The sequence below is a fragment of the Electrona antarctica genome, assembly GCF_951216825.1.
Source record: "Electrona antarctica genome assembly, chromosome: 13".
Classification (NCBI taxonomy): Eukaryota; Metazoa; Chordata; class Actinopteri; order Myctophiformes; family Myctophidae; genus Electrona; species Electrona antarctica.
Window position 1 is genome coordinate 44199662 of NC_136794.1, and position 18042 is coordinate 44217703.

At 49.0% G+C, this 18042-nt stretch overlaps 1 protein-coding gene across 1 annotated transcript in view; it reads left to right on the plus strand.

Moving 5' to 3' along the window:
- The window catches only part of enox1 (ecto-NOX disulfide-thiol exchanger 1), a 76391-nt gene that overhangs the window by 43505 nt on the left and 14844 nt on the right, over window positions 1-18042 (plus strand). The window contains exons 5-7 of the mRNA XM_079519098.1: window positions 367-579; window positions 6099-6205; window positions 15044-15164. Coding sequence (XP_079375224.1) covers window positions 367-579; window positions 6099-6205; window positions 15044-15164 — 441 coding nt within the window. The remainder of the gene's footprint in view (window positions 1-366; window positions 580-6098; window positions 6206-15043; window positions 15165-18042) is intronic.

The window sequence follows — 18042 nt, forward strand, 5'->3', positions numbered from 1 at the left end:
CGGTATATATTCGTTCGTTTTTAACTCAAACGTTTTTAACTTCTGGGGGGTGGGGGTCCCTGGAACAACATATTTTCAGACGGGGGTCGTTTGAGAACCACTGACATAGAGACATACTAACATAGGGTTTTTCAGAAAACTGTCAGGATTTAGAAGACATTTTGTAGAATCTGCTCTCAGGTCTAAATGGCTTAACACATTCCCTGCCGTTGGCGCAGATCTACGTCAACAGTCCTTTATAGTGGTTTATTTTCCACCACTGCCCATATACCGTACGTACATTCACAATGTCTCTCTCTCTCTCTCTCTCTCTCCCCCTCCCTCCCTCTCTCTCTCCCTCCCTCCCTATCTCTCTCGCCCCGCTAGACGAGGGTCAGTTCAGCGAGGCCATGGCGGTGCTGGTGTCGTGGGTGGACCGCGGCGAGGTGACGCGCCGCACCGCCAACCACTTCTACTCCCTGATCCAGGCGGGCAACGGACACGTGCGGCGGCTGATGGGCGAGAAGGCGGCGCGCGAGGACGAGATGGAGCTCGCCAAGGAGCGCTTCAAGAACGCCCTGATGGCCATCCTCATGCAGTGTAAGAACACAGCACAGCAGCGCCCCCTGGTGGCCACCGTTGTTATTTCATACTGGTGAATGAGCGACCCTGATGGCCATCCTCATGCAGTGTAAGAACACAGCACAGCAGCGCCCCCTGGTGGCCACCGTTGTTGTTGTATACTGGTGAATGAGCGACCCTGATGGCCATCCTCATGCAGTGTAAGAACAGCACAGCAGCAGCGCCCCCTGGTGGCCACCGTTGTTGTATACTGGTGAATGAGCACGCTGATGGCCATCCTCATGCAGTGTAAGAACAGCACAGCAGCTAGCGCCCCCTGGTGGCCACCGTTGTTGTTGTATACTGGTGAATGAGCGACCCTGATGGCCATCCTCATGCAGTGTAAGAACAGCACAGCAGCTAGCGCCCCCTGGTGGCCACCGTTGTTATTTCATACTGGTGAATGAGCGACCCTGATGGCCATCCTCATGCAGTGTAAGAACACAGCACAGCAGCGCCCCCTGGTGGCCACCGTTGTTATTTCATACTGGTGAATGAGCGACCCTGATGGCCATCCTCATGCCGTGTAAGAACAGCACAGCAGCTAGCGCCCCCTGGTGGCCACCGTTGTTATTTCATACTGGTGAATGAGCGCCCTCCTCATGCAGTGTAAGACGAGACGCCCACAGCACAGTTTATTGTTTTTATTCAACATCTATTTATTTATGCAGGAGAATCTCTTCTTACAAGGGAGAGGCCTGTTCAGGGAACAGGGAATCAACTGATATCATACAGTGAAGAAGTGGTCCGCACACAGGCTTTGCTCCAACAGTGTTTATCTGTCTTAAAACACCATTAAAGGAGAATTCCATACTAGAAGGCTTTCTTACCTTTAATTGTAGTTGTAAGTCGTCACCAAAGAGGTCCAGGTGTTATTTTGTGCAAAAGCGCATTATTGGCTATTTCCCCTACCATAAACCCTCAATGAATTGCATTGAATTGCATTGAATTGAATGGGGCTATGGGGTGTTGTGCTAATTCGCTTATTTCCATCGCTCAAAAATATAAATAAATTGTATATATCCTCTCTTCATAATGTAAATAGTATCCCAAGCGGCACACTTTACTACTTATTTCGATGGAAATAAGCGAATTAGCATAAAAACCCACCCCCCATTGAGGGCTTATATTAGGAGAAATAGCCAATAATGCACTTGTGCACAAAGTTACAGTACGTTACTTATCAAGACAATGCAGTGGAGTCATCAGGCTCACCTGGAGCCTACTGGCTGCGATTAGGAAACACGAAGACGTCCGATGTTGGTCACTTCTGACACCCTTAATTGTCCGACAAAGTAGGTCATTTATTTATGAAGAAAGGAAACACGGAGATACAAGGTTTCTAAGTCTGTAACATCATTGGAGGTAGATTATGTATAACCAGCGTGTATAGCCTATTTAGAAACAGGGTTTAAATTGCGTAAACGTATCCATAAAAGTAAATGACAAGTCAAAAAACATATTTTTGCCAAAATAATAATTTTAGAGGTGGTGGGTGGTGCTCCCCCACGCTCCCCTCTTACTGTGTAAAAAACGAAAAATATATTTAAAAAATAAAAAAGGCGACCAGTGATTTTTACAGCGTGAGGTAGTAACGACTTATGTGGGCGGATAAACGTCTGGTGGAAATGGAGGAGGAAATAATGCATGACGTGTCGTCATCGTCCGTCCGTCCGGAGTTCCCAGAACTCTCACAGCAATAAAATAACACCACGACCCTGTAAATGAAGTCGTGCATGGCAAGCAGTGGTTTCCACCAAGGTGCTCAAATGTTTGATTGATTGATTGATTGATTGATTGAAGAATTTATTAACAGTTTGCAGAATTACAGTACATTTCAAGCACAAACTCAATACAAAGGCTGTTAACTGTGAGTGGACGACCCAATTAAGCATTACACTTGTTTCCAATAGGGTACACCATGTTCAAATCATCAAAACATTTAGAGACGTACAAATAGACACTTCTATAGACAGAACAGGAATTCATCATAAAGGAGGTAAAAAGGGAAAAGAAACACTTCAGTACAGTATATTATATACTTAAAAGTAAATGTAGCGAGTTACTTTCCACCACTGCATCGGCATGACACCAGCGTCCAGTATGATGTGGCTAACGAGTTTAAAGGACCACTTCACCACTTTTCAACCTATCTTCATATAATAGGTCCTCACTAATAATCATGATAAAATGGCACAATGTTTTTCTACTCGGTCTGTGTCTCATAGGAGGGCTGTGGGAAGTTCAGAAACCCGTCCACCAGTGACATCATCGAGGGGGAATCCAAGTTAATAGAAACCGCAGGCTCTCTAGTCCTGAAAAGTTGCAATGCAAAAATGGAAGCAATTGTTCTCACGATAATAAAAAACTTTTATTTTTGTAAAAGAAATCTTGTTTAAAAAAAATCTGCCTAACGATGATGTCACTGGAGGACGGGTTTCTGAACTGCCCACAGCCCTCCTATGAGACACAGACTGAGTAGAAAAAAATGGTAGCATTTTATCATGATTGTTAGTGAGGACCTATATTATAAGGTTGAAAAGTGGTTAAGTGGTCCTTTAATGCAGGGGTTCTCAACGTTTTTGGCCGGGGACCCCCGGAAATGCTTTGGCAATGTCTCGGGACCCCCGCCCCGCCCCCTCCCGACCCCCAATATAAATTGACTGCTACAATAACCTTAAACCATTTTGGGCGGGAACCCCTTTTGGTGTTTTAAGCATTGTTATAATTTAGCTATTGAAAAATAGCAGATCTACAAGCTCATAGCGCGCCACCGAGTGGCGCGCTACGAGCTTGTAGGTCTGCTATTTTTGAAAAATCGTGAATTTTTTTTTAAAATAATTTGGGGACCCCCTAAAATAATTTGGCGACCACCCGAGGGGTCGCGACCCACGGGTTGAGAACCCCTGCTTTAATGATTAGGGCGTCTGCCAGCCAGGGTGGCACCACGTACTGTATAGCCTACATTAGCTGTTATTGTGGCGGATCGGTCCTGCATCCCAGTCTAGCTGTCCTGTCTGCAGTCTTAAGTTTGAGTACACCGTCTCTGGGGGGCTGTTGGATGTTTCCAACTGTCGCTGCTTCTGTGCGGTATACATTCTAATGAGGTGATTCACAGGGTAATGATTCCACCAGCGTTAATGTAATGCAGAGAGAGTGTAATAGTGACTCGTAGACGTGTTACATGAACGTCTGCACCAGTTGGCCACGCTATTCATTTAGTCTCTCCCCGTTGGCACAGTGTTGGCTATAGAGAGACGCCCCCTTTCACAACGACATGATTTTCCCCATAAAATTTCAAAATGTATTTATTCAAAGACCTTTAAAGCCTCGGACAAAGGAAAAACAACAAAAAAAGTGTTGTACCCGGCTTCCGTTTTTTTCGTCTTTCTAATTATTTGTTCCGCCCCAAAAAATGTGTTTATTGTCATGATTTGTCAACTCGGCTGTTGGCTCTGTCCGAGGCTTTTAAGGTTTTTATAAATAAATAATAAAGTCTATGAATGGGGAATTATTTCCTGGTGCCTTCCTCGTTCTGAAAGGGCGTGGGACTGCGACGCTCTATAAAAACATTTCCTTCTGCCATATAGTCTTCCATACCTTTTCGTCTTTGCTGTCGCGTAAATTAATCCTAATAGTCATCATCTTTATTTATACTTAGTAAGTACAATTGAGGGCAAGCCTGCATTTTCAATGTAGCCAAGGTTACAATACTCATACATAGTACAATCAATACACCCAAAGCACAATACATTATAAATCAGGGCAAATTACAAAGGAACTTTAATGCCGAGCAACCAGTGACAGTCAAACAAACAAACAAACAAACAAACAAATAACTCCTTTGAACCGACCGAATGACGGCAGGGAGCTCAGTTTTAAAGAGTTGTGGAGTTCATTCCAGGATGTTTGGCCTGCTGGCAGAAAAGGTTGACTTGCCCAGCTCTGTCTGAGCATGAGATTCACAAGGATATGTTAGTGAACGGCTTCAGTTCGCAACTTTTAGAACGAAGGTACTACTTGCTCTCTAGGGTAACCGGAATGTGTGAACTGTCAGCAGAAACCTTGTATCTCCAATCTCCATATACGGACAGAGAGCTCTAGCAGGAGTACCTTCGGGCTCTGGGGCGTCTGTATCTCGAGAGGAGGCGGGGCTTCTGTGACGCACACGTGTGTCACAGAAGGTGACGTTCGGTAGGCCAATCAGAGGCAATGTAAACCTTTGTTTACTCATGCCAATACATCTATGGTAAGTATTGTGCACTGCTCCCATGACAGAGCCCTGGAGTCCAGGGACAGAGGGCTCTCTCTAGTGACAGAGCCCTGGAGTCCAGGGACAGAGGGCTCTAGTGACAGAGCCCTGGAGTCCAGGGACAGAGGGCTCTAGTGACAGAGCCCTGGAGGCTGGAGTCCAGGGACAGAGGGCTCTAGTGACAGAGCCCTGGAGTCCAGGGACAGGGCTATCTTAAGCTGAGTCACTTCCTACCTGTGACTAGCTCAGTCACAGGTAGGAAACTAAACTCCACTCTCTCTCTCTCTCTCTCTCTCTCTCTCTCTCTCTCTCTCTCTCTCTCTTTCTCTCTCGCTCTCGCTCTCGCTCTCTCTCTCTCTCTCTCTCTCTCGCTCTCTCTCTCGCACTCTCTCTCTGTCTGTCTGTAATAATAAAAGTCAGCCCTGAAGGAAGTCAACCTGCATGTGATCAGTAAGTGTACAGTAAGTACAGTACAGTACAGTAAATAACCAAAGGACAGGAGAGAGAGATCACATGACCAACCATTAACCCACAATCACAACACACAATCCACAAGATGATCAGACAAAACTGATTTATTGACAGTTTTGTCTAAACACTTTTTTGCCCTTGTCAACTGTCAACCTGCCTCATTGCTTGTGTGAGAATATATTTCAGTTTGTACTGCTAATTGGACCAACGTTGTTCAATATCCTTTGCTTTACTTGATCAGGGCCCGCTTGAAAACCTTGAACATTTGTACCTATTAGGGATGTCCCGACACTTTTTTTCATTCCCGATCCGATATGTAGCACTATATTGGATCACTCCAATATATTATAGTTCCTCCGCCAGGCAGGGGAACTATCATATATTGGAGTGATCCATTCGCTCACATAACCATGGTTACCTACGTAACCTTTGTTGTGTTTATACCTATCTAGATATATATCTCGTGTTGTGAAAGCAAACTCCACATGCCCCAACATACCGATATGACCCGAAATTAATAAGGGCCGATACCGATACTTTCTCCGATAGCGATACAGTATCGGGACATCTCTAATTTGTGTATCCTAAATGTTAAACGCTCCTCACTCCATATTGACAACATCTGGTCTCTCTCTCCTGTCTGGTGAGTGACAGCTCAGTCTCTGCTGGTCCCAAACGCTGCGTAAAAGGCTTGTCTTGTCTTGACCCCCTCCTCCTCTTCCTCCTCCCCCCTCCCTCCTCCTCCTCCTCCCCCCCACCCTCCTCCTCCCCAAAGTCGAGCAGATCACGAGCGTTTTCACCGCCGCCACCAGACAAAAGGCCTGGGACCATTTCTCTAAAGCACAGCGCAAGAACATAGACATTTGGCGCAAGCAGTGCGAGGTTGGTATACCTTTTATTTTATTTTATTTTAGGGGCGGGACGATTCACTTACCTTCCAATTTGACACGATATCGATACCTAGGGTGCCGATTAAATTTATATTGCGATTCTTAAAAATAAATCTTCTTTTTAGAAATTCTAAAATTTTCTTTTTCTGATTCTTAGAAAAAGAAAAAAGAACAATGGAGAAATAAATTAAATTAAATAAATTCACAATTCGATTTTTAAATCGTGGCGATATTTGAGTGAATCGTTTTTTTGCCCACCCCTACAGTATTTCTATCTCTCCCTAAACAAACCACTTCTTTTACAATTTTAAATTGTAGTTTGTTGTAGTTTTCTTTTCTGTGCGTTTATTTAGCCTGTGTAGTTTTTACCCTGAATTTGACATGAGAGACCTGCTGAAACGTGACCTGTGCCCTCACAGACAGACAGGCAGACAGACAGACAGACAGACAGACAGACAGACAGGCAGTCAGGCAGGCAGGCAGGCAGGCAGGCAGGCAGGCAGGCATTTAGCTTTGATGTTTAGAGTAGGTTACACCCCATCTCTCTCTCTCTCTCTCTCTCTCTCTCTCTCTCTCTCTCTCTCTCTCTCTCTCTCTCTCTCACGGCCTAATCACCTCCTAGAAAGCAGCTGCCATAGCAACGAGCGGTTTCCAAGGTTAAGGCTCCGATCAATTATTTATCTGGAGTCAAATCTATAAGGAGTCGAGTGAGAGCATCAATGCTCCAGGAGGGAAACACAACATGAAAGGATCGGGGAGGATTAGTCTGAGAAGCGCTCGGTGCAAGCAAACAGCCAGCGCTGGCCTGGGGGGCAACAATATGGAGGCGTAAACTAAAGTCCTACTGTAGCATTCATTTTAGTCTGTTTTATCCACACCCCTATAGTACAGCCTTTGTCTACAGGGTTAAGCCCAACACACACCGTCTGTGAAGCGGGTGCGCAGCGACGCGGCACAGTATTGCCGCGCATCATAGCCGCACAGCAACACCCACAGGACGCGGCGCGCTACCGCGCGGCTGGCCAGCCACGCCCACGGATTCCCGGATGGAGGCCACGCGGCAACGCCTGGAAAATAGAACAGCGGCGTATCGGAGCGTCAGGCGAGGCGTGAACGCGTGCCAGCGCGCGTCTGACGCCGCCGGTGTGGGATAGGTTCATTGAAAATAACGGAGGCAGCTGTTTTGACGCGCGGCGTTCACAGACGGTGTGTGTTGGGCTTTAGGTTCTAGCCTGCCCCACAAGGGTGGGATGGACGGATGTATAGGGGGGGGAGGGGCTCACTCGCACTGAAATGCATAGAAAACTATGTTATCATCACGCTCAGAAAGAAAGAAAGAAAGAAAGAAAGAAAGAAAGAAAGAAGGAAGTATAAAATCAGTCCTATTGCTGTCTGTGGGGGCCACAATCTAGACCAGTCAGTACCGTCACATTATAACAGAACAACAGGTAAGAGCGATTAGTGGTTCTCAAACGTCTTCATGTCAAGGAGCCCCAAGTTGATTTTAATTTGGCCGCGGACCTCCGCCTGGAAAGATATGTGTGCCAGGGACCCCCCCCCCCCATAAGAGAAAGATTGTGATGTTAAACACATTCATAAACATGTTCATGTTTCCCCCCAAGATTCACTCTTTCAATAGCTGCTTTATTAGCATTTTTTCACGTCTAAATTAAATTGTTAGAGCCTCGTGGGTCCTTAACTCTGAGACTCTAAATACATACATAAATCTCCCTGAAATTGTCTCTTGACATGACCACTCAAATTGTCCATTCTAGCATGCCTGGGGCGAAATAAAACATGGTATCAAAGGGTGGTCTGTGGCCTAACGCATATCAACCTGGCCTGAGGGGTCCTAACACATATCAACCTGGCCTGGGGGGGTCCTAACACATATCAACCTGGCCTGGGGGGGGGTCCTAACACATATCAACCTGGCCTGGGGGGGTCCTAACACATATCAACCTGGCCTGGGGGGGGGTCCTAACACATATCAACCTGGCCTGAGGGGTCCTAACACATATCAACCTGGCCTGGGGGGGGTCCTAACACATATCAACCTGGCCTGGGGGGGTCCTAACACATATCAACCTGGCCTGAGGGGGTCCTAACACATATCAACCTGGCCTGGGGGGGTCCTAACACATATCAACCTGGCCTGGGGGGTCCTAACACATATCAACCTGGCCTGGGGGGGTCCTAACACATATCAACCTGGCCTGGGGGGGGGTCCTAACACATATCAACCTGGCCTGGGGGGGTCCTAACACATATCAACCTGGCCTGGGGGGGGGTCCTAACACATATCAACCTGGCCTGAGGGGTCCTAACACATATCAACCTGGCCTGGGGGGGGTCCTAACACATATCAACCTGGCCTGGGGGGGTCCTAACACATATCAACCTGGCCTGAGGGGGTCCTAACACATATCAACCTGGCCTGGGGGGGTCCTAACACATATCAACCTGGCCTGGGGGGTCCTAACACATATCAACCTGGCCTGAGGGGGGTCCTAACGCATATCAACCTGGCCTGGGGGGGGGGGGGTCCTAACACATATCAACCTGGCCTGGGGGGTCCTAACACATATCAACCTGGCCTGGGGGGTCCTAACACATATCAACCTGGCCTGGGGGGTCCTAACATATATCAACCTGGCCTGGGGGGTCCTAACGCATATCAACCTGGCCTGGGGGGTCCTAACGCATATCAACCTGGCCTGGGGGGGGGTCCTAACACATATCAACCTGGCCTGGGGGGTCCTAACACATATCAACCTGGCCTGGGGGGGGTCCTAACACATATCAACCTGGCCTGGGGGGTCCTAACATATATCAACCTGGCCTGGGGGTCCTAACGCATATCAACCTGGCCTGGGGGGGGGTCCTAACACATATCAACCTGGCCTGGGGGGTCCTAACACATATCAACCTGGCCTGGGGGGTCCTAACATATATCAACCTGGCCTGGGGGGTCCTAACACATATCAACCTGGCCTGGGGGGGTCCTAACACATATCAACCTGGCCTGGGGGGTCCTAACACATATCAACCTGGCCTGGGGGGTCCTAACATATATCAACCTGGCCTGGGGGGTCCTAACACATATCAACCTGGCCTGAGGGGGTCCTAACACATATCAACCTGGCCTGGGGGGTCCTAACATATATCAACCTGGCCTGGGGGGTCCTAACACATATCAACCTGGCCTGGGGGGGGGGGGGGGGGGGGGTCCTAACACATATCAACCTGGCCTGGGGGGTCCTAACATATATCAACCTGGCCTGGGGGGTCCTAACACATATCAACCTGGCCTGGGGGGGGGGGGGGGTCCTAACACATATCAACCTGGCCTGAGGGGGTCCTAACACATATCAACCTGGCCTGGGGGGGTCCTAACATATATCAACCTGGCCTGGGGGGTCCTAACACATATCAACCTGGCCTGGGGGGGGGGTCCTAACACATATCAACCTGGCCTGGGGGGTCCTAACACATATCAACCTGGCCTGGGGGGGGTCCTAACACATATCAACCTGGCCTGGGGGGTCCTAACACATATCAACCTGGCCTGAGGGGGTCCTAACACATATCAACCTGGCCTGGGGGGGGTCCTAACACATATCAACCTGGCCTGGGGGGTCCTAACACATATCAACCTGGCCTGGGGGGGTCCTAACACATATCAACCTGGCCTGGGGGGGGGGTCCTAACACATATCAACCTGGCCTGGGGGGGGTCCTAACACATATCAACCTGGCCTGAGCGGTCCTAACACATATCAACATGGCCTGGGGGGGTCCTAACACATATCAACCTGGCCTGGGGGGGTCCTAACACATATCAACCTGGCCTGAGGGGTCCTAACACATATCAACCTGGCTTGGGGGGGGTCCTAACACATATCAACCTGGCCTGGGGGGGGTCCTAACACATATCAACCTGGCCTGAGCGGTCCTAACACATATCAACCTGGCCTGGGGGGGTCCTAACACATATCAACCTGGCCTGGGGGGGTCCTAACACATATCAACCTGGCCTGGGGGCGTCCTAACACATATCAACCTGGCCTGGGGGGGTCCTAACACATATCAACCTGGCATGAGGGGGTTCCTAACACATATCAACCTGGCCTGAGCGGTCCTAACACATATCAACCTGGCCTGGGGGGGGTCCTAACACATATCAACCTGGCCTGGGGGGGGGGTCCTAACACATATCAACCTGGTCTGGGGGGGTCCTAACACATATCAACCTGGCCTGGGGGGGGTCCTAACACATATCAACCTGGCCTGGGGGGGTCCTAACACATATCAACCTGGCCTGGGGGGGTCCTAACACATATCAACCTGGCCTGGGGGGGGGGGGGTCCTAACACATATCAACCTGGCCTGGGGGGATCCTAACACATATCAACCTGGCCTGGGGGGGTCCTAACACATATCAACCTGGCCTGGGGGGGTCCTAACACATATCAACCTGGCCTGGGGGGGTCCTAACATATATCAACCTGGCCTGGGGGGGGGGGGTCCTAACACATATCAACCTGGCCTGGGGGGGGGGGTCCTAACACATATCAACCTGGCCTGGGGGGTCCTAACACATATCAACCTGGCCTGAGGGGGTCCTTAACATTAACACGTTTGAGAATCATTACGACACACACACACTAACTATAAGACACACTAAGTCACGCCGACGACTTCACAACTATCGTAATTTTGCCTTTTTAAAAGCACAGCCGGTAAGTCCAATAAACCCAAGCACAGCTCTCACGCAAAGAGCCGGAGCGGTCGTTGTGGAGGCTGTATTAGGAGACATGGACGTGCACACACATCGGACATCAAAGGGGGCTTCAGCCCCTGCCCCTTTCACCCGTCTGCAAAACAACTGCCCTTTCCAGATCACGCATTTACTACATTTACTACATGTTGAAAGAAATGCCAAATGCCACTCCTTGCCATGCCATGCCGGAAGGCAGCATTCAGGAGAATTTATTTTCTCCGAAGTCTCCTGAACTTGAACGCAGCATTTTGCGTTGAACAAATTTGTTTACACCATACATTTCCACTATAGCTAAAAGAGTGCTAGCTTGCGCCTCGAAAATAGCTGATCTACAACTGCACGTCCCTGTTAGGAGACACGACTTGGCGTCTATAGAGCGCTGAAGTCCTGACGTCACTCACTCATCCCCTCGATTCCCCTGGTTCATGGAAGTAATTTACCTATGGAGAATAACATGGGCTAATCTTAAAATCGTTTCATATAAGCATTGTGGTCCAAAAATAGACAAGCTGTCTCTGCGTTATTGTCAGGGAGGTGTCTCTGTATGGTTTGCGACAGTCAGTCACTCATATTATGATACTCAGTCAGTTGATTCTTCATATCCATATGAGTGAAGCGGCCTGGATGATTTGTTTATTTTTCAAACACAGTTATTATATGAGTCGATCTAAAATCCCCCTATGGGGATTACAATGCAAATAAAAAGTACATGAACCCGTGGATTTGCGCCCTCTATATACCGATATTGACGTCAGACTTCGGTGCTCAATTTCTCTGCTTCGTCAAAAGAACCATCATTATTCCTCTGGTGTGAAATCAGAGATGTGGAAATGGAGACATAATGAGTGCAGCAGCCATACAGTGATTCTGCTTCTCCTCCTCTGGGCCTGTGAGGAATATAGATGGGGTTGGATAGCGCTGCCGGCAGCCAGGCGGCCTGCTCGCTTCCACACATTTCTCTTCGCTGCCTCCCTGCCTGACTCCATCGCTGATAACACACACACCCCAAAAAAAAGCCCTTCGTTGGCTTATTCTCCCACTCTAAGTGTTATAACTTTATCTGAGGAGAGCAGGAGATTAACCTCACGTCGCCCAGACTTTCCACCTCGGAGGAAAGGCTTTTTTCCCCTCCTATTTTGTCAACCCAATGATTTTTTCACCCAGTGTAAATTGTCTATAATGTAATGCTGGGCGCTGCACTCAGCTGCGCTGTGGTTAGAATCACTCAGCTGCTCTGTCTGCAGGCTGCGCTGTGGTTAGAACCATTCAGCTGCTCTGTCTGCAGGCTGCGCTGTGGTTAGAACCATTCAGCTGCTCTGTGTGCAGGCTGCGCTGTGGTTAGAACCATTCAGCTGCTCTGTCTGCAGGCTGTGGTTAGAACCATTCAGCTGCTCTGTCTGCAGGCTGTGGTTAGAACCATTCAGCTGCTCAGTCTGCAGGCTGTGGTTAGAACCATTCAGCTGCTCTGTCTGCAGGCTGTGGTTAGAACCATTCAGCTGCTCTGTCTGCAGGCTGTGGTTAGAACCATTCAGCTGCTCTGTCTGCAGGCTGTGGTTAGAACCATTCAGCTGCTCTGTCTGCAGGCTGTGGTTAGAACCATTCAGCTGCTCTGTCTGCAGGCTGCGCTATAGAACCACTCAGCTGCTCTGTCTAGTGTCTGCAGGCTGTGGTTAGAACCACTCAGCTGCTCAGTCTGCAGGCTGTGGTTAGAACAACTCAGCTGCTCTGTCTAGTGTCTGCAGGCTGTGGTTAGAACCATTCAGCTGCTCAGTCTGCAGGCTGTGGTTAGAACCATTCAGCTGCTCAGTCTGCAGGCTGTGGTTAGAACCACTCAGCTGCTCTGTCTGCAGGCTGTGGTTAGAACCATTCAGCTGCTCTGTCTGCAGGCTGTGGTTAGAACCATTCAGCTGCTCTGTCTGCAGGCTGTGGTTAGAACCATTCAGCTGCTCTGTCTGCAGGCTGTGGTTAGAACCATTCAACTGCTCTGTCTAGTGTCTGCAGGCTGTGCGGTTAGAACCACTCAGCTGCTCTGTCTAGTGTCTGCAGGCTGTGGTTAGAACCACTCAGCTGCTCTGTCTAGTGTCTGCAGGCTGTGGTTAGAACCACTCAGCTGCTCAGTCTGCAGGCTGTGGTTAGAACCACTCAGCTGCTCTGTCTAGTGTCTGCAGGCTGTGGTTAGAACCACTCAGCTGCTCAGTCTGCAGGCTGTGGTTAGAACCACTCAGCTGCTCTGTCTGCAGGCTGTGGTTAGAACCACTCAGCTGCTCTGTCTAGTGTCTACAGGCTGTGGTTAGAGTCATTCAGCTGCTCTGTCTGTAGGCTGTGGTTAGAGTCATTCAGCTGCTCTGTCTGTAGGCTGTGGTTAGAACCACTCAGATGCTCTGTCTGCAGGCTGTGGTTAGAACCACTCAGCTGCTCTGTCTAGTGTCTACAGGCTGCGCTGTGGTTAGAACCACTCAGCTGCTCTGTCTAGTGTCTGCAGGCTGCGCTGTGGTTAGAACCACTCAGCTGCTCTTTCTAGTGTCTGCAGGCTGTGGTTAGAACGACTCAGCTGCTCTGTCTAGTGTCTGCAGGCTGTGGTTAGAACCACTCAGCTGCTCTGTCTAGTGTCTGCAGGCTGTGGTTAGAACCACTCAGCTGCTCTGTCTGCAGGCTGTGGTTAGAACCACTCAGCTGCTCTGTCTAGTGTCTGCAGGCTGCGCTGTGGTTAGAACCACTCAGCTGCTCCGTCTGCAGGCTGTGTTCAACGCAAAATCCTGTAAATTCAGGAGACTACGGGGAAAAAAGCAATTATCCTGAATGCTGCCTTCCGGCATGGCATGGAAGGAAAGGAGTGGCATTTGCATTTATTTCACCATGTATGTAGTAGGCCTAAATGCTGCACTCGTGGTCTGGAGAGGACATGAGTTGTTTTAAAGACGGGTAAAAGGGCAGGGGCTGAAGCCCCCTTTGATGTCTATGTGTGCACTGCACGTCCCTCCATGGTCATACCAATAAAACCATAATTAGTTATTGTCATTGTTATGAACCAGATTGTAGGTATTTCGTATTGTTTGTTCCAAGAGAAAGTGATGTGGCCTGATGATGTCAGCTGAGTATTAACCAATTACTGATTTATTCACCTGTGATAATCTGTTCATTATATTTATGTTCTTTTAAAAAACATGCAGTAATCCTGGTCTCTATACTGCCTCCCCCTGGCCAGCCGGGGTGCCTGATGGAGGGGAAAGGAACTGGTCGGAATAACGTGTTCCTTCCACGCGCTACGTCCGGCCAGGGAAACTCCCCCCCTGGCAGGTGAAAAGAAGAAGCTTGGACTCGTCATGCATAGAAGGAAGCATGAGGTCAGTCCACTGCCCCCTCCCAGGTTGGCAGAGGAAGTGTAGAGCCCAGGATTACATTAGATAACATTACATTTTCACACTGGGTGAAAAAACTGGGTTGCAAAATCGTGGGATAAAAATTATGATAAAATAATAATAATGATGTTCTCTTCACATTTTGTGAATGAAGACTCATTTTGTAACTTCATAATTAAATCACAAGATGGAAATCTGGCTTTTAACTATGTGTGTCCTCCTGTGACTAGTCGTGTAGTCGGTTATACTAATTTATTTTTTATTTATTTGAGTTTTTTGCTTGCGGTCCTTGGACTTGAATTTTGCGAAAGTTGTAGGCCTGCTCTAGATGATCTGAGCAGAGATATCATGATGACAGCACAGCTGAGCCCATGAGTTTCTTAACTCCAAACTCTACACATGAGATTGTAGATTTGATTATAATCGTATATATATATTTGTATTTATTATTTTTCTATTTAGTAATATTTTTGATCATTTCTGATCGACAAGTTGTGACGATTGTTTACATGAAGCAGCGTGTGGTGCTGAGGGGCCCGTCCACTCTGTGTGTGTGTGTGTGTGTGTGTGTGTGTGTGTGTGTGTGTGTGTGTGTGTGTGTGTGTGTGTGTGTGTGTGTGTGTGTGTGTGTGTGTGTGTGTGTGTGTGTGTGTGTGTGTGTGTGCGCGCGCGCGTGCGCAATGTCACAGGAGCTGAGGAACGCCCACAGCGATGACATCATGGGGTTCCGGCGGGAGGAAGAGATGGAGATGTCGGACGACGACGACTCCGATCAGAGTCCCTGCAAGAAGATCCGTGTGGAGGAGAATGGTACGTATGTAGGGCCAGGGTGGAGAATGGTACGTACGTAGGGCCAGGGTGGAGAATGGTACGTACGTAGGGCCAGGGTGGAGAATGGTACGTACGTAGGGCCAGGGTGGAGAATGGTACGTACGTAGGGCCAGGGTGGAGAATGGTACGTACGTAGGGCCAGGGTGGAGAATGGTACGTACGTAGGGCCAGGGTGGAGAATGGTACGTACGTAGGGCCAGAGGAGAATGGTACGTACGTAGGGCCAGGGTGGAGAATGGTACGTACGTAGGGCCAGAGGAGAATGGTACGTAGGTAGGGCCAGGGTGGAGAATGGTACGTACGTAGGGCCAGAGGAGAATGGTACGTACGTAGGGCCAGGGTGGAGAATGGTACGTAGGTAGGGCCAGGGTGGAGAATGGTACGTACGTAGGGCCAGAGGAGAATGGTACGTACGTAGGGCCAGAGGAGAATGGTACGTACGTAGGGCCGGGGTGGAGAATGGTACGTACGTAGGGCCAGGGTGGAGAATGGTACGTACGTAGGGCCAGGGTAGAGAATGGTACGTACGTAGGGCCAGGGTAGAGAATGGTACGTACGTAGGGCCAGGGTGGAGAATGGTACGTACGTAGGGCCAGGGTGGAGAATGGTACGTAGGTAGGGCCAGGGTGGAGAATGGTACGTACGTAGGGCCAGAGGAGAATGGTACGTATGTAGGGCCAGGGTAGAGAATGGTACGTACGTAGGGCCAGGGTGGAGAATGGTACGTACGTAGGGCCAGGGTAGAGAATGGTACGTACGTAGGGCCAGAGGAGAATGGTACGTATGTAGGGCCAGGGTAGAGAATGGTACGTACGTAGGGCCAGAGGAGAATGGTACGTACGTAGGGCCAGGGTGGAGAATGGTACGTACGTAGGGCCAGGGTGGAGAATGGTACGTACGTAGGGCCAGAGGAGAATGGTACGTACGTAGGGCCAGGGTGGAGAATGGTACGTACGTAGGGCCAGGGTGGAGAATGGTACGTACGTAGGGCCAGGGTGGAGAATGGTACGTACGTAGGGCCAGGGTGGAGAATGGTACATACGTAGGGACAGAGGAGAATGGTACGTACGTAGGGCCAGGGTGGAGAATGGTACATACGTAGGGCCAGAGGAGAATGGTACGTACGTAGGGCCAGGGTGGAGAATGGTACGTACGTAGGGCCAGGGTGGAGAATGGTACGTACGTAGGGCCAGGGTGGAGAATGGTACGTACGTAGGGCCAGAGGAGAATGGTACGTACGTAGGGCCAGAGGAGAATGGTACGGACGTAGGGCCATGGGGGGAGAATGGTACGTACGTAGGGCCAGGGTGGAGAATGGTACGTATGTAGGGCCAGAGGAGAATGGTACGGACGTAGGGCCAGGGTGGAGAATGGTACGTACGTAGGGCCAGAGGAGAATGGTACGTAGGTAGGGCCAGGGTGGAGAATGGTACGTACGTAGGGCCAGAGGAGAATGGTACGTAGGTAGGGCCAGGGTGGAGAATGGTACGTACGTAGGGCCAGAGGAGAATGGTACGTACGTAGGGCCAGGGTGGAGAATGGTACGTACGTAGGGCCAGAGGAGAATGGTACGTACGTAGGGCCAGGGTGGAGAATGGTACGTACGTAGGGCCAGAGGAGAATGGTACGGACGTAGGGCCAGGGTGGAGAATGGTACAGACGTGTGCATCGTTTCCGTATCCGCTCTAGAGTCTAGACTCTAGAGTGGATCAGCAGCCTGCAAAGCAACTCCATCCCAACCCAGTCTACCATTACACTCAAGCCCACAGCACCACCAAGGCTCGTGAAAATACTAACGAGTTACTTTTGGAAAATAGTAACATATTAGTAACAGTATTACTCAAAATGTAAAGTAATTAGAAGTTACTGGAAAAAAAAAGAATGTACTAATTTAACTTTCATAAAGTTAAAAAGTGACTTTAGTTACTTTCCAACACTGCTCCTGTGGATCTTCAGATGCACATAGTTTCCTACTGTAGTTATGCTTGTTTTTATCCAAATCCTGTGGTTGTTCCAGAGCTTAGTGTCGTGAATGTGATGCAAAGCTTCCATTAAGTCTGCGGTGAGAAGAAACCACCACTTCCGAATCGAATGCCATCTCGTGCAGTCTCAGCCCAAATGTGGTTAACCCATTTCGGGCGCGAACCCCCTTTTGGTGTGTTAAGCATTATGTTATACTTTAGCTATTGAAAAATAGCAGAGCTACGAGCTTGTAGGTCTGCTATTTTTGAAAAATCGTGAAAATGTGGCGCAAATCTTTGAATATATTCGTTTTTAAGTCAAATCTTTGCTTCTGGGGGGGGGGGGGGGGTCCCTGGAACAACATATTTTCAGATGGGGGTCGGCGGCCAATTACAGATAATTCTGGGGGTCCTTGACATGAAAAAGGTTGAGCAACACTGACATAGAAACATAGGTTTTACAGAAAAATGTTAGGATTTAGAAAACATTTATTTTAGAATCGTCCTCTAAATGTGGTTAACATTCTTTATGACTCATAGTTCTGTTCTGAGTTCTGACTGTAACAAAAACAACAACAATGGAACATACTTCTCCCTCCGGGGAGGTGGTGGTGGTGATGGTGATGCTTAGCAGCCCGCTGGAAGTACCATGGAATTCAGAACGAAAACAAACATTCAGAGCACTCTGAGTCCCAAAGACGCCAGTTGGTACGGTAGCACACGGTGGCAATGCCCAAAGCTGTGTGGTCTACTCTAGCACAGTGGCGTGCACAGATAGACACTAGGGGGTGCTAGAGCACCTCTGGACAAATGTGCCCTTTTGGGGAAAGAAATATTTGTATTTTATTTTATTTATTTATTTATTTTTTGTACAGTATGTGGACCATGGTGACATT